We start from the raw sequence: 17,660 nt of genomic DNA on the forward strand, positions 1-17,660 counted from the left end.
AAGGTGTAGCCATATCTCAAGGAAGCAATGAGCATCTGCTGCAAGATCTTAAGGACAATCACACTCTTAAATACATATAGGGTGGTTAGTCTGTAGATTCAAGCTCTTTAACCTCTGATGTCCATCAAATTTACCGAAGTGACATTTTTTAAAATGATTCAACATTTTCCATGATACAAATATTAATTTTCATATCATTTAATAAAGTTGACATAGGACTTACAAAATCTGAGAAAAAAAACTAACTTTTGAAAAGGGTGAGCTTCTGTTCTGGAGGAAGCATATCTGGCCTCCCAGTGAGAATGACACTGATGCAAGACCCCCTTTGATGTCCTGAATCTGCTTTAGATTAACACATTTATGACTCAGCGTGCTCTAGACTCTTAGATACTTCATTAGCCTACAAGTCCTATGGAACTGAAATGCCTACCTCATCTCAGCAGAGGGGAAATGGTATGGAACATGTCACTTCCCATTGAAATATTAGAACCTGTTTACCTGTTGACAACAGATAGAGTACATGGGATAACATTTTGCTGGATACCTGGCATATCTAAAGGTGTTGTACATCCCTAGCACTCCAGCAGTATGGCATTAATAACTGTGACTTCAGTGATACATAACAGGCAGTCCGCATTTGCCACTATCACCACTGATGATGTTGATGATGTCTCTCAGAAACTCCATACCCATACATGTATGTGCATGTACACATGGTAGGAAGGGTAGAGGATATGTTAGATGCCAATGTATACAACATAATATTATTGCACTTAGAAATTACTAGCAAAAGAATAGGAAAAAAATGGGGGAATTCAAGTTCTGAGTGTGCAACTGATTTTTTTTTAAATTGTGCACTTTTGTCTTGCATATTTAGGTAACACTGTTTCTGAGGCATGTATGAGACACAGTTGTCAGTAACACTTAGTCGTGAATGCTTAACTCAATTATAGACAGATGGGAAAATAGAGAGCTGCACTGAGGTAGTGTGCCTGTGTGTCTGTGCACTTAAAATGATTTCAATCTGTATCGCTGTGATTCAGGCTCTTGGTCCATAGGTGACTACCCAGAATGGCACTGCTAACTATATTCTGAATGTATTGGTTACTCAAGATGTACACAGAATCAGGCATGCATTATCTTTGTTTTAGTGCATGTGAGCCTATAGCAAATAGAAGGGCTGATGCTGCTGATATTTTCTGTTCAAGACTTGCAGTACTACATATATACATGCATCATGCTAGCATCAAGCAGGCACAACCTTAGGTTGTGAAACAAATTGGTCCTGTGATGCATTTCTCCAGTTATGTGGTAGTAACAAAGCTGTCAGTGATATGCACGACTCCCTCAGCTTCACATCACATGACAAGCATCTCTTTCTTAAAGACCAGGCCCCCTTGCAATCCTACAGTTTTGTTCACAAGTGCAGATTTCATAATTAACACTAGTATTTTTACTAAAATAATGGAAAATATATAGGCTGCACTATATCCATGTATGAAGATGTGGAAAAAAGATATCTGCCACACAATGATAGAAATTGAAAATAGGTAAATGTTCAGCCCTGGTCATTCTTAAAATCAGAAAAGAGGAGATACGCACTACACTGACCATCAGAAAAGAGGAGATGCACACTACATTGGCCAGACTTAAATCAAAAAAGTCAGCACCAAAGTTATAAATCATTTCATAGCAATGTGAAAATCAAATTCAGGTCATCATGTTTATCAAGCTTAAGAAACTGTTATAAAGCAGTCTGCATATCAAATTGTTGCATGACATAACATATAATATCTCAAAAATGACGCAACTAAATTCTTTCCCTGAGCTTTTTTCACCCTATTTTCACCAACACAAAATAAAGTGTGTGATTCACATTCTTATGAATGAGTTTAATTTCAGTGTAGCAGGAACTACAACATTTTCCACAACAGAAGACACAGTACATTTGCAGCTGAATATACCTGGACAAGGCTGGGGGTTGCAATCCTGATATTCCAAAGCAGATCCAATACACTGTAGTCCACCACTCTTGGGTTCTGGATTAGTGCAAGTTCTTTTCCTGGTTCGGAACCCAGTCCTACACTCCTGAGAGCAGGAAGACCAGGCTGTCCAAACAGACCATCCACCATTTATCATAACAGAGAAGGACACACCACTTCTCAGAAGATCGTCCACCAATGCTAATAACAGAAAACAATGCAAACACAGTAATTACATATCTAAAAAATATAAAACATCTTTTACTGCTAAACTCACCAGCTTTGCACCATTTCTTACCTCTGGATTTCTACATCATGCACAAATTAGTACTACTGGCAAATATTAAGCTACAGAGTTGCTATTTCATTTACTGAAATATAGTTTGTTGATGTTAAGCACATAAAAAGAAAATCAGTGACTCAGTATACTTTATTTAATGGGGTGCTCTTCATCTTCCACACCTTTTTATTCCCCTAAACTTATACAAATGTCAATAAGGATATGGAGGTATTTATTTGCAGTTTATTTATTTTTTTATGGTTGCTTCTTTAGTTAACAAGGCAGAGTACTGATCAAAGGTGATCGATTTCAGGCTCAGCCTTGGTATCAGATCAAAGGTGATCGATTTCACGCTCAGCCTTGGTATCAGAGTATAACAACTGGAAATAGAATACATATGGTATATGCAAGTAAAGGTAACATCAAGTGTTACTACATTAAAAATTAGAGTACATAATACACTGATACAAAATATGAGCAATGCAGAGATTAACTAAGGTGCCTGCTAAGATTTAGGACATAAAAAGAGGGGCTGTATTTACAGAAATACAGGTTTTGTGTTGTCTGGAGATGGAGATATTAATGGAAAATTCAGCAATAATCCATGACTGTGCATGGGTGTATCCGGATTTACCTACAGTTATAGTATGGTTTGATCATGAGGGCGAAGCCCGAGGGATTAAACAAAGCCAACCATGGATATATCCTGGAATACCCCCAATAGGAGTGGATTATTGCGATTATACAATTACATTATTTAAGACAGACATTGCTTACCTTTCCTAAAGTATATGTATAAGGGCATTTCAGTCTTCTTCTAAATTGTCTTCCCTATTCTGAAGTACTGACTAAACATATGGGACTCGCATTCTCACACTTGTGCAGTACATCAGTGCAGGAGAATTGACAGAAAAGTTTTAAAATAAAGATTTACTGCAGTTAATCTCATGAGTTGGGAGAAATAGTTAAGTTAGTTGGTAGAGCATTTCATACAAAGAAGAAAAAAAAGCCATCTCTCACATACATTAGCGAATATGAACTCGCTCAAAATATGGCAATGTCTATGCTTGCATGAAAGATTCCAGCATATTCCCTGAAAAAATGGCAGTAGAGAATGTTGACCCAAGAGATGGGCATATATCTTATCACTGCTCCAAGAACCACCACTGTATGAACCAACTGGTGTGAGTTCATATTCTTTACATGGCAGATGCATCTGTTCCACAGAATTCAGTCAATTGCTGTCATGTAATGTGGATGTTGTACTAACTACTGCATCAGCCAAAACATACCTTAACAGTACAGCCACAACCTGCCCAGCTAATGAATAATTGACCTTAATAGTGCAGCTTCACCCTACCAAACTACATGAAGGTCTCTAACAAGACACATGTTGTTCGACGGACCAGTATCTATTCCAGATATATAAAGGCTAAGGGTTATAGTGCTCCATTTGAATCAGTGCCTTACCTTGGGAAAGAAAGAAAGAAAATACTTTTTTTGTTTTATAGTTTGTCTGCATACAGACAGATCTCTAAAAACAGATTCCTTCGAAAGAATTTGGGTCACATCTACTAAACAGAACCTCTCATTTGGCTTTCCCCATTTCATTGCAGAGGCACAAAATACTTCAGAAGTAACAGTCAAAGTCAAAGCCTAGGCAAGATTGATAATATTTAATAGGCAAAGAACAGTGAAATAGGTATGCTTAAATGTGCTACTAATACGTGTCATTGTGCAGTCTAGTCTAATGCCACTGATACAGGGTTTTTGTTTGTGAGGCTGGCAACATAGGTTGTACGACTAGAATATCAGATGGTGGAAGGTTGTCTTGGATCATAGATTGAGGTGTCCAGAAGCCAACCTACCTACCTTAGGTACAGGGCAAGCAAGTATCGACAGTTAAAGACCTTCAGGGATATCAAGCAGTGATCATTAGTTGAAAAGTATGTGGTCAGTAGTCATGTTGCTATATACATGAAACTGTAGCACATGTTTCAGTGACATTCCAAGCCTGGATCCCAGAAAGGTGTTAGTGCTAGGCACTCAAAAATTCCTTTTTCCATGTTAATGATATGGCATGACATGGCAGCTGGAATCCTGGACTTACTCTTTCCAAATACTAGTAACAGAAAAAGTATCAGCCACAAAGTATGGCCAATAACCCCTGTCCTGGGATTAATGCAATCTGTTGATGTGGCCAGAACCTGAGACAGATGTGCAACAGCAGAATGCAGCATATTGCTGGCAGATGAAGACAGGGTACAAGACTGAAAAAATGCCTCTGGATTTGTGTTCAAATTTTGCATCATTTTCTGTTCAGTATTACAAGTCTATCTTTAACTTTTCTGACAACTATAAATTTATGTTCATCATCACAAATACGTGTCTGTGTGTGTGTGTAAATATATATATATATATATATATATATATATATATATATATCTATAGGGTTCCTATCAGAACAGCGAACGCTTAAATTAGCGAATGCTCTTTTATCGAACTTTAAAACGTGAAACCTGAAAATGTCGAAGGCACAGAACATGAAAAAAAATTGATGGGCCATTCTCTGGACTTTGCTGTTTTCTCCGCTGTGGAGCGATCTCAGAGTTGTTATATTTAAGTTGGGGGTGTGTGGGGGGCGAAGCCTGCCCAGTTCATTTTGCCTGTACATTTTGGATCAGCAAATTTTTTCCCTGGGAATTACCAATAACACACACACACACACACACACACACACACACACACACACACACATACATATAAGCACTTGAATCTGTATTCATATCTTTTATTTGGAATTTTATGTTAGCTGTGCCATTGGTTGTACATTTTTTCCTTAACAGAGCTGTAAACAACTTCCCATTGACATGCTTTCTATAATCATTTGGGGAGAAAAATAAATCTTAGGACTGCACAAGCAGATGTCACAATTTCATTTTGGCCTTTTCAGACACAGAAAACACAACACAGTGTAACATAACAATCAATAATGCATGCATGCTTGTTAAATATTTGGCTACATTCACCATGACTAATCTGGATACCTGATGTCACCATCAGTGCCTTCATATCCCACAGGACTTGAAGCTTACGTATTTGGTTTTGAAATATAGCACAGATCACTTAGTTTTCTTTCCAAGACCTATTTGTTCTGAATATGTCATGCAAATATTAAATCTATACAAATGCCAAAAGAACTTGTTTACAATTATTGACTTTTTCAAATGACCTCTTCTTTATTATGTAATCTTCTTTCAAATTAATTAAAATGCATATTTAAATTCTAACTAAGAGCTCTGTGCAGTTTGAAAGATACAGTACCATTTTTCATCTGCAATGTTAGTGCTTGTCCACTAAAAAGATGATCACATTTTGCGTGCATCAGTGGAATAAATAACTAGAAACATTTCATGATGGTGGTGGTGACGATGACAGGGTACAGTCTGACTTTCCCATTACTATAGCCTTATGGGGATTTTTTTTTTATCTATTAACTCTCATAGATGGGTTAAAGTCTTAACTACTAGTGTTAGGAGTATTCCACATCACGTCCTACCATGGTAACCTATGTCAATGCAACTTCTGTTTTGGCCTTCTACATCACATACTGTCATGGTAACCTATGATGTCACTGTAGCTTCTATTTTATTCTTATTCCCTTTTTCAACCCTTTCTCTCTTGTTTAACTCATACATTTCCTTCTGCTGCCTCATTACTATCCGCCATCAGTTTCCTCTCCTTCTATCACTGCACTACCACTGGGATTACTGACAATGACTGTGTAAACTACTTCTATTCATTTTATACAACTATTCCTTGCACTATTAATCACTGCTTTTATCTGATAGCTTTATTTCATACACGGCCTGATTATTGTCTGTTATTTCAAGTGTAATGTATGCCTATCTGAAGTGTAACTTATGAAACATACTTAACCTTACTGCAGCCTATTACTCTACTCATCCATGATTACGTTACTTGGTTACATTTGTTTTTGTGAACTAATTAAGCTGTTCAGTTTGTACTTGCTTTGACCGTTATATTATATTGTAACTTTTTTGTTTTGTGGTGTCCTTGGACGTTTTCTCCCCCAGGCCACCTCTAAAAAACAAACTTGTGCAGCATGCATCTGGAAAACCTTGTCAAAAACAAACCAGGTAGGTATTGGACCTGTATTACAGGTAAAAGCAATGACTGTGAGCCACATGATCTGGGTTTGATTAGTAGCCGAGGAACTGGAAAAGTAACAGTAAGAAACTGAAAATGAGTTGTCCATCCTGCGGGGGAGCAACCTGTGTCACTGTGTGACTGAATCTTAGTGGAAACAGGAAATTCAAAATACAGCAAACTAGTTAAGATATTCATTACCACAAAACTGAACACAGTACAGTGCTGGATCCTGTGTATGGGAACATGTACTCACCATGATGGTATCACTGTGGTAAGTCGCTGGATTCCAGTTTGCCATCGGGAAACCATGTAGGCCAGAGAAAAATGCCCTTAATGTTTGGATGATGGCATCTCCCTAGATAACCCTTGCAAAACACATGACGTGCGGTAATATATGACCGTTTGATGTACACTACAAAAATGCATGAGATTTTACATCTGTCAGGCAATTATGAAATAGTGTCTATTAATGAAATCAACATCGTGTATAGACATATAGATATGTATGTGGAGGAATTTTTCATAAATAACAGAATCACAGTAGACACTTATAATTTTTTGAAAGTAGAATATCCCAAACTGGCCACTTTGGTGGGGATCCCTAAGGTACATAAAAATGTTAGTAACCCACCATTTCATCCCATAATTTCAGGCAGTAAATCCAAAACATTTCCACTGGGAGTTTCAGTGGATACTATGTTAAAACACATGTATGTGAAGACCCACACCTGGTCAAGGATTCGTGGGAGTTTTTAAAGAACTTTCCCACAGATATATGGAAGGAAGGACTATTATATGTTACCATTGATGTAGTAAATTTATTCTCCTGCATTCCCAAAGAGGGAGGTATGGAAGCTTTCACTAATAGCATTAGAAAATACACTGATTTAGAATGGGATAGGGTTTGCCTGATTCTCGAATTTATGTCTATAGTATTAGATCACAACTATATATTGTATGAGGGTGAACATTTTAGACAAATTAAGGGAGTAGCTATGGGGGCAGCATGTGCCCCCATATAGGCAAATCTGGTCATGTTAGACTGGGAAGAGTCAGCAGTGTTTAAAAGTGACTACTATAAACATGTCAGATATTACTCTCGGTTTCTTGATGACATATACATCTTATGGGATGGAAGTCAGGTCACTTTGAATAACTTCTTGGATTATTTAAATCAAAGTACTGAATATCTTAGATTTACCTCATCCAGTAGCAGTGAAGGTATAGCATATTCGGATACTTATATATCCAATGGTGACAAAGGCTTCAAGTCCCGTATATACAGAAAAAGCACATTTTCCAATGGTTATCTGGAATACACTAGCAATCACCCTAGGAAATTGTTGTACAATATTTACAAAGGATAGTGTATTAGAGCTATAAGAATGACATCGAAATATACAGAGATGGTAGAATAAGTGGATTTCATCACTGAATTGTTTAAAGAAAGGGGTTATAATATGAATATGATGAAAGATGTGAGGAATTATGTTATTAAGGAATGGGGACACAAATATACCCCACTATTAGGAGCTAACAGTAAGGAAGGGACTATCACTAGGATGGAATGGATTACTTCCACCAATGCAGGCACCGACACAGGTTTCAGCAGAGCACGTGTATTGGAATATGGACCACATACGAATAAAGTAATTAACATCATGACCAGCAATTGGAATGTTATGATGGTTGATCAAGATATTGTGAAAATTATAGGTCCCAAACCTTCATTTGTGTACAAAATGGGTTGCAACATTAAGATGTATCTGGAAAGAGAGATAACAAGGAATGGAATAGACAGTGGTAAGAAGCACACAAAGAAATGCGGTAATTGCTATCAATGTCAGGTGATAAACGAAGAAGAAGGGACTATTTTGAATAATGCCAACAGAACTAGGATTAGATTTAAATAAGGCAACTGTAACTCTAAATGTTTTATATATTTGGCAAAATGTTTGGTATGTCCAGGATACTATATAGGGAAAACTGAAAGAAGTTTTAAAAAACATATTTATGCTCACCTATATAGTATCAAGAGAAAGGATGTAAACAATGCCCTGTATAGACATACAGAGAAGTGTGGGAATGGGCACAGTTTCAAATTTGCCATTTTGGAAAACATTGTTTCAGGGGCAACATTAAAGCCACCTTGGGTTACAAAGAATTTTGGTGGCAATTATATACTGATGCCTCGACCCCACCGGTGCTCAATGATTACATATCTATTAAAACTTTACTAACTATTAAGTAAGTCATGTATATTAATTATTATATCCTGACATAACATTGCCAATGACGCACAAAAAGATGTTTTAAGGACAGTTGTTGTTGTACAGATATTTCTGTCGCACAGTCACATATTTGAAAGTTATTTTAGTAAGATTTTCATCCAATTGTATTTTTTATTTTTAATTTTAATTTTATTTGTGAGTTAAGTATTTTTGTGCATATGGTGAATCTGAATGAAGATCTGGGTTCAATACAGTGTAACAGTCAGTAGTTGTTAGAGAGTAGTTTTAGGCTACATTTGAAGTAATTATTTTTAATGTGTTTGAACATATTTTAATGTTTGGTGTGGATGTATATTTGGTATAATATGCTGTATATATGCATTTGAATGACTTTTTTGAATGAAGTTTATGTATGTAATTTTGGTGCACTTGTCACTTTAAAATATTTTATAAAACTCCCAAACGAAGCACCACAAGTAAATCAGAACCAAAATTCACGACACAGGAACCCAAGACAAGGAGACAAATTCGTAAATGAGTTTGTAGATAAAGTTCAAAGTCATAGACCACAAGGAAATAGCGTAGTCAAAGTCATAGACCACAAGGAAATAGCGTAGTCAAAGTCATAGACCACAAGGAAATAGCGTAGTCAAAGTCATATTTCCTTGTGGTCTATGACTTTGAACTTTATCTACAAACTCATTTACGAATTTGTCTCCTTGTCTTGGGTTCCTGTGTTTTAAAATATTTTATCTTGGTTTGGCGCCAAAAGCAGTATTTAAACTGCAATAGATCTGTATTGAGTTGTTCTGATGAAGCCCACTTCTTTCTGGGTGAAAGCGCTTAACAAGAAGTATTAAATGAAGATTTTTTTAAGCCAACTTGGTTGTTGGTGTGTATCTTTCCAGCCAATTTCACAGCTGGTTCGTTTTTGGTGATTCTGCGTCTTGTGGACTTAGCATTCTTACATTTGCCATTCATTTTGTATCCAGTTGATGGAACACTATTTTCTGATTACCCATGTAATGGAATTCAGAATCATGGGATAGCTGAGATTCTTATCCTGAAGAGGATGCTAATCCATCTCTGGATGTAAACACATTATAGGTAGTCTGGATGATCTCCAATTGAACTATCACAGGTCCTTGGACTGTGCAAAGCAGTTAAAGAACCCCACAAAACCCCATGCAGTCACAAGAAGGTCAAGCAGATTCTGTCAAGATGGTACAAAAGCTGAGAATTGACCTGGAGAACCAATAACTGTTCAGAAACACTTCTGCTAGGAAGATCAAAATCCCTGACCGGCATTCCCTGAAAGAAAAGTCCAAAAAACACTTTTGGACATTTTTTTTTTTTTACAGGGGCAAGCCTTTCTGCACCCCCAATGTGGGAGGCAAGCCCCTTCATGCTCCCTAAGTTTATTTATATGAACTTCATGGTCACACAAACTCAAAGAAAGGGGAAATTCCCTCCAAAAAGGCATCACTGCCAACACAACTCACTGACCATGGTTTTCTGTGTAAGAGATCCTCTGCGGGTTGAATTTTGAGCAAATGTGTCTCAAGAATTCAGTCTTCATCCATTCCAAAGTAAAGGGTGAAGCAATTGTGCTGGCCAGTGCACAACCCAGCCCCCTACAAGGAACATTCAGTTACAAATAAATAGGACACTTCTGTCAAGACGCTTTATGAACTAGAGAATAAGACCATTCAAGGGTGCTGACAGATGCACATTGAACCCTCAGAACATGACACAAGCAGCTCATATACCTGGTGGCACAACACGTTTGGGTGGGCTGTAACACATATGTGATGCTTGGAAGAAATACTTGTAGAAAAAATAGAAGATGAAATAAAGCATGCTATAACCTGCAATCATCTTAATGTGCTGGGTATAAGGCTTGAGCAAGATATTAGCTACAAGCTGCTGTAAAAACCACTGCCTGACTCCAGTGCATTCATGATGCACAAAATCAAGTGCAGGTGTGGCAAACCACAATGGGAGAAGCCTGAGGTTCAAACATTCATGGTGCAGGGCAGAATTCAGTACCTTACCTCACTCTTTAAACATACAGTCCTGTGTGTGCATACATTACACTTGGGGAGCACAAAGGCAAACAGAGAACTGATTTCTTAACCTCCAAATGTGCACTAACTTGCAAATGAGGATTGTTTTCAACACTCTGTTCTGTGCCTGTAGCAGAGTTTTAAACCATAACAACTACAAAATTCTTGGGCAGATTTCCCCTTTGTGTAATGGCATGAAAAAGAGAAGGTCAGTCTTGGAGAAGACAAGGAATGATACTTGCTGGACTAGTGGATGCATGGAACAAAGAGGAGAAATGGCAGGACTGCAATGCCTGAGGCCAGAAATGTAAAGGCAGGGAAAGACCAAATAAACTCATACACTAAATGGCGCTTGTGATACCACAGTGCATGGGGAAGATGCACTATTTTAGATGGAAAAGGCATACTTCTCAAGTTTTTAATATTATAGGTTCAGAGGTTCATAGGTAGGTACTAGGCTATCTACCTGAAGGCATTTATAAGCCTAGCCGGAATGTGTTGGCTTTCGCCGTCCCCTTAGATTAGTTTCCTGCACCTCTGTCCAGTAAAGCCATTGAAGTGATCCCTGTGGTAAACTTTCTGTTTCCCATCCACTCATCAAGGTTTCTCTTGAAGAGGGTTAGCGAGGAGCTCTGCCTAATGTAGACTGGAATCTTGTTCCAGAGCATGGAAAGTCTGTGGGACAGGAATCTATCCCTCCAGCATGTCCTATTTATTGTTGTGGTAAGGTTTAGATCCCTGGAGCATGTGGCTCGAGGGGATATGATTTTCTTTAGGTGGAGCATGTCCATCAATTCTAGGTTGGACATGGCCTTGTATGTCAGGCAGAGATCACCTCTGAGTAGGCGGTATGCAACCGAGTACAGCTGGAGTTTCCTCAGTCGAGCTGCATACGGCATCTGCTTGAGGCCAGTTATCCTCTTGGTGAGGTACTTCTGTGGTCCTTCCAGTTGTTGCAGGTGTCTTGTAAGGTACATCCCAAATGGGGCATTGCATTCTATGATGGGAGTGACACGTAGAGGGGCCCAATAACCTCTTTCGATCTGGATGCAAACCTTTTTGTGATTAGGTGGGCCACATAGAAGGATTTTCTAACCACTTTGGCAATGTGATTATCAAAGGAGAGGTTACTATCTACTTTGGTCCCCAGATCCCATGTTACGTCTTCCGTATTTAGGGGGCTACCACCTATATGATAGTTTGTGGGTACTTTGTTTTTTTCCAAAGGGGATGACTATGCACTTTTTGGCATTTAGCTTGAGGCCATGGTTTTGACACCAGGTACCTGTCTCAATGAGAGCCTTTTGGAGGATATCTGTGTCAACCGGAGAGTCAATTATAGCCCCTAGTTTGCAGTTGTCTATGAACTTGGTCAGCCATAGTCCTCCTGCTCTTGCCTGTACCTCTGAAAAGCATACACCAAACAGGTGGGGTCCTAGGACTGAGCCCTGGGGAACACCACTTGTAACCGGTTTAGAGTCAGACCTAGCTTCTGCAACCCTTACCATGTGGGTTCTGTCCGTGAGCCAGTTGGCAACCCATCTCATGATGTAGGGGTTTATGTTCAGGCTAGTGAGCTTGTCTATAATACCAGAGTGGGGAATGGTGTTCGAAGGCCTTTGTGAGGTCTAGGTAGGCTGTGTGGACCACCTTTCCCTCATCTATAGCCTTGGTAACTGTCTCAAAGAAGTCCACCAGGTTTAGGAGGCATGATCTGCCCTTACCAAAGCTGAACTGGGTAGGGTCCAGTGTTTGGAGGTTTCCAATGTCTCTTTGCAGACTAAGCTAGTCAGGCTTATAGGGCGATAGTTCCTGGGGTCCGTTGTGGCTCCACCTTTGTGGAGTGGAATAACCGTTGCTGTGTGTCACTCAGAGGGCACATAGCCTGCGGAGAGGCTAAGTTTAAACAGTGTGTTTAGGTGAGGGGTTAGTTCATCTTTGAGCTTGTGTAGGACACAGCCTGGTCCCACTGATGCTGTGTTTTTGGCTTTGGAGAGGGCTGTTTTAACCTGAGTGTCTGTGATTTCAGAGGCACTACATTCTTCTGGTATAGTTATGGTACCTTTTGGGGGTGAGAGGGGGTGAAGTTTGCACTGAACCTGTCTGCCAGGATGTTGGCTATATCGGTCGGTTCAGTTTATTTTGTGCCATTCTGCACTAACTCTGAGTAAATCTGAGAATTGCCACTTAGATTTTTGACATAGCTGAAGAATGCCTTGTGGTTATCTTTGGAGTCCATGGCAATATTTCTTTCGAAGCTAGACTTGGATGATTTTATGAGGGATCGTAGTTTCTTGCTGATACTGATCAGGGCTGTCTTTCCTTCTTGGGGTTTTACTCTTTTCTGTACTAGTTTCTTCCTTCTATTGTATAGCTTGTTTATGGCAGGGGTCCACCAGACTGGTTTCCTTTTCTTGGAGGAGTGAGTCTTGGTTTTGTTTCGGATTGCATGATCCATGCATTCTTGTAGGTGCCTGTAGAGTGCATTAGTAAAGGATTTTGCAGCTTGGACAGCATTATCCTTTAGCATGGGGGCTTTGAAACTTCCCACCTCGGTCTTATGTAACGTGAAGTTTGCTTGTGAAAAGTTTTTCATGGTGGTTTCTTTGACCGGGGGTGGTGGCAGAATGTGGATATCCAGAGTGATTAGTTTATGGTCCAATCTAACCGAGGGGTTGACGTCTGATGTGGAACACCAGTCGCCCCTGTTGGTGATGACCAGGTCCAATATGTTGTCACCTCTGATGGAGGTGTTGACCACTTGATCCAGGGCGTTTGAGTTTATACATTCTAGGAAATGTTGGGCAAGGGAGTTTGTACCTGAGTAGTTCTCCCAGTTAATGTTTGGGTAATTTAAATCACCCAATATCAGGGTGTTTGGTAGGACCTTTATGTTTCCCAGTGTTTCCAGGAATGCGGAGTGGAGGTCCTGGGACATGGTGGGTGATCTGTAGCAAGCTATAATTTGAATAGCAGTTTTGCCGGTTGTTAGTTGCACGTGGATGATCTCTGAAGCATCGTGCTGTGCCACTAACCTGGAGGTGTGGGTATCCCTGATGAGTATGGATACTCCCCCTCCTTTTGTTTTTCGGTCTGGGTTTTGTGGCCGAAATGTATGGTATGAGTTGTAGCCTGGTAGTGCTGGGGTGCTCTCTGGAGCCTTAAACCAGATTTCTGTTACTGCATATATATATCGATTTTCTCCATATTGAGGAGTGCCTCAAGTGCGTGCATTTTGAGGTTTAGACTTCTGTTGCTGAGTAGCATTACCCTCAGCTTTTTGTTACTTGTGCTATTTATGGTGGTGGGTTTGTCTTTTGAGCCTTGCCTAAAAAGGCACTATGCGGGTGGCAAGAGCCTTGGCCAGTATTCGAAAACCTAAGAGTGACAGGTGCAAGCAGTCTCTAGCGAAGCAGCGTGGCTTGTCCAGCATGTCATCCCGGGCTGACAGACCCTGGATCCCCTTTGAATGACACCAGAAGTTTAGCCAATTGTTGAAATTGATATTTTTTTTCACTATATCGTGGTATCATTCTTGATGAGGTCAGGATGCTACTCAGGGTCAGGGTCATACCGGCTTGGGCTACGTGATCAGGGAGCTCCTCCATGTCTCTTTTCATGTAGTCCATGGAAGTAAGGCTCAGGTCATTCACACCAACATGGACAATGACAGAGTCATATTTGTACATGTACTGGACTGACCTGAGTACTTGTGTTATGTGGCAGATCCTGGGACCCGACAGGCAGCTAACAGTAACCTTCTCCTTGTTCAGCCTAGTGAGTGGAACGTCAGTGTGCCTGACTACAGAGTAACCTATTACTAGTGTGTTGGGTATGTTATTTTGCCTTAAGGGCTGTGACTGCATGGCACACTGGTTTTGTGAAGTATGTGTTCCATGGTTTGTGTTGGGGGTGGAGGTTGCTTGGATGTCTGCTTTGAAGGTCTCTGTTGCTTTTGCAGATTTTTATCTAGAGCCTCTGAGTATGTTTTTGTGTATTTCTGTGTGTTTTTTGCCGTTGCTGGTTTCATAGGTCTATATGAGACTGGTGGTGTGATGCAAGTAATTCCTTTCTCCTCTTGACTGCCTGGTCCAGTCTTGGGTTGCGATAGCTTAGCCTCCAGTTTGGCTGTATAATTGCATCTCTCACATGTATTAGTGTTTGGTAGATGGAGGAGAGGGTTGTCTGTGCACGAGGTAATTGTAACATTTCCCCAAAATGCCCAGATTCACCAGTTGGACCGGAGAGTACACCTGAAACTGCCCTTTAGACATACCTGGATAGGTACAGTGAACTGTTTTACTGATTGGCTGATAAGGTTGAATAGAGAGCCTTGTCCTTCTCTAGAGTATAGGGGGGTCTAGTGCTAAGGTTTATTAGTGCTTACTATGAGTTTTGAGCAAGTGCCGGGATGAGAAGTGAATGGTTTGAGTGCTTAAGTTGAAAGTTTGTCTAGTTCCTAGGGAAAAATTGAAGAGCAGACTTTGTGGAGCCGGGAATAATTATACCCTAGCTAGCCGGCGCTGCCCAGCACACAAAACCACACAAATGCGGGTTTTATAGCAGGGAAATGAAAGACATAGAAATTAGCCCAAAATGGCCAATAAACTACTAATTTCTGGGGTGAAATCACTTCTCCAGGGGCAGATAGGCTGCTCAAAGCTACCTCTCTCACAGTAAACAGAGAAACTTCCTTCTATCCAAGTAAGGTATGGGCAAAGACAGAAACTTGTAACACAGCCCTGAATTCAACACTAACCTGAAAACTGGACTATACTAGCTTAGAAAGGTGGGAAAACAAGTGTTTTTTTTCAGAAAATAAAGCAGACACAATCAAAAAAACACTTTAAATGCACAGAAATGGCTATCACACTTGAGTGTGTAGCCTACAACAGTTAAACAGGTAATTTAAACACAGAAACAACTTTGTTAAAGTGCACGCAGTAAATAAGTACAATATGTAGCTCAAACAAACTTTTTAAACCACAGAAACTCTAGAAAATCGACATTTTAGGTGGAATTAGCTAAAGGCAGAAAAATGATACTTAATCACTCCAAAGTCTCTCTTTTGTCTCTCTGCTGCTGTAGAATTCTGCAGGGCACGAGACAGGAGCTTGCTGAGCTGTATACTAACGCAAAAACCTCACAAATGTGGGATTTATAGCAGGGAAATGAAAGAGATAGAAATTAACCCAAAATGCCAAATAAACTATTAATTTCTTGGTTGAAACCACTCCTCCAGGGACAGATAGGCTGCTCAAAGCTCCCTCTCTCACAGTGAACAGAGGAACTTCCTTTTATCCAAGTAAGGTATGGGAAAAGAAAAAAACTTGTAACACAGCCCTGAATTCTGCACTAACCTGAAATCTGGACTATACTAGCTTGGAAAGGCAGGAAAACAAGTATATTTTCTTGTTTTATTTTTTTCAGAAAATAAAGCAGATACAATCAAAAAACACTTGAAATGCACAGAAATGGCTATCACACTTGAGTGTGTAGCCTACAACAGTTAAACAGGTAATTTAAACACAAAAAAACTACTTTGTTAAAGTGCAGGCAGTAAAATAAGTACAATATGTAGCTGAAACAAGCTTTTTAAATCACAGAAACTCTAGAAAATTGGCGTTTTAGGCGGAATTAGCTAAAGACAGCAACAAAATGCAGAAAAATTATACTTAATCACTCCAAAGTCTCTCTTTTGTCTCTCTGCTGTTGTAGAACTTTGCAGGGCATCAGGCAGGAGCTTGCTGAGCTGTATACTAGCGCAAAAACCTCGCAAATGCAGGTTTTATAGCAGGGAAATGAAAGAGATAGAAAATAGTCCAAAATGGCCAATAACCTACTAATTTCTGGGCTGAAACCACTCCTCCAGGGGCAGATAGGCTGCTCAAAGCTCCCTCTCTCACAGTGAACAGAAAAACATTCTTCTATCCAAGTAAGGTATGGGCAAACACAGAAACTTGTAACACAGACCTGAATTCTGCACTAACCTGAAAATTGGACTATACAAGCTTAGAAAGGTGGGAAATAAGTATTTTTTTGTTTTTTTTTCAAAAAATAAAGCAGATACAAAAAACCCCCACTTTAAATGCACAGAAATGGCTATCACACTGGAGTGCGTAGCCTACAACAGTTAAACAGGTAATTTAAACACAAAAACAACTTTGTTAAAGTGCAGGCAGTAAACTAAGTACAATATGTAGCTGAAACAAGCTTTTTAAATCACAGAAACTCTAGGAAATTGGCATTTTAGGTGGAATTAGCTAAAGGCAGCAAGAAAATGCAGAAAAGTGATACTTAATCACTCCAAAGTCTCTCTTTTGTCTCTCTGCTGTTGTAGAACTCTACAGGACACCAGGCAGGAGTTTGCTGAGCTGTACTACATTAATGGCCTATAAAATCATAACAACTTGTCAATGAGTGTAGCATTCCTTATTTTTCAGAGAACATCTTCAAATATTAGATCCTTAGAGCCAGTGACAAAAAATCTTTGTACTGACTTAGCTCAGTTCTTTAATAATGTATGCAACCATACATGGTTCTATAAGAAGAAAATCAGTAAACATAACAGATGCATGTGTAAAAAGGACAAAAACTCTACAGCTATGCCCAAATTATAGTACAGGAGAATTGTTAGAAACAACAGCTCAGGTGGCTTACTACTGCAACAGTGAGTGTGTCAAAATGTGTCTGTAGCATAAAAGTTGGATAGTAAACAGAAAGTCAACTCAGCGTTACTTCTACATGACAGTTTTAATTGTACATGTCATGCTACAAAACTCACACCATTTGTACAGGAATTAACCTTACTTTTGTACAACTGCACAGCTTCTCACTATCAGAGGGCTACTGGTTGGGAATGTATATCTGAAACCAGTAGTAATTTATATTTTTTGTAGAATATCCTTACTGAAGAAAAAATTGCACT

The 17,660-nt window shown here is 39.4% G+C and overlaps 1 protein-coding gene across 4 annotated transcripts in view; it reads right to left on the reverse strand.

Annotated features, from left to right (window-relative positions):
• The window catches only part of SEMA5B (semaphorin 5B), a 3,270,261-nt gene that overhangs the window by 152,488 nt on the left and 3,100,113 nt on the right, over positions 1–17,660 (reverse strand). For all 4 annotated transcript variants that reach the window (XM_044062778.1, XM_044062776.1, XM_044062777.1 and 1 more), the window contains one exon: positions 1,965–2,183. In XM_044062778.1, coding sequence (XP_043918713.1) covers positions 1,965–2,183 — 219 coding nt within the window. The remainder of the gene's footprint in view (positions 1–1,964; positions 2,184–17,660) is intronic.

The sequence above is a fragment of the Protopterus annectens genome, chromosome 2.part1, assembly GCF_019279795.1.
Source record: "Protopterus annectens isolate FY-2018-M chromosome 2.part1, PAN1.0, whole genome shotgun sequence".
Lineage (NCBI taxonomy): Eukaryota > Metazoa > Chordata > Ceratodontiformes > Protopteridae > Protopterus > Protopterus annectens.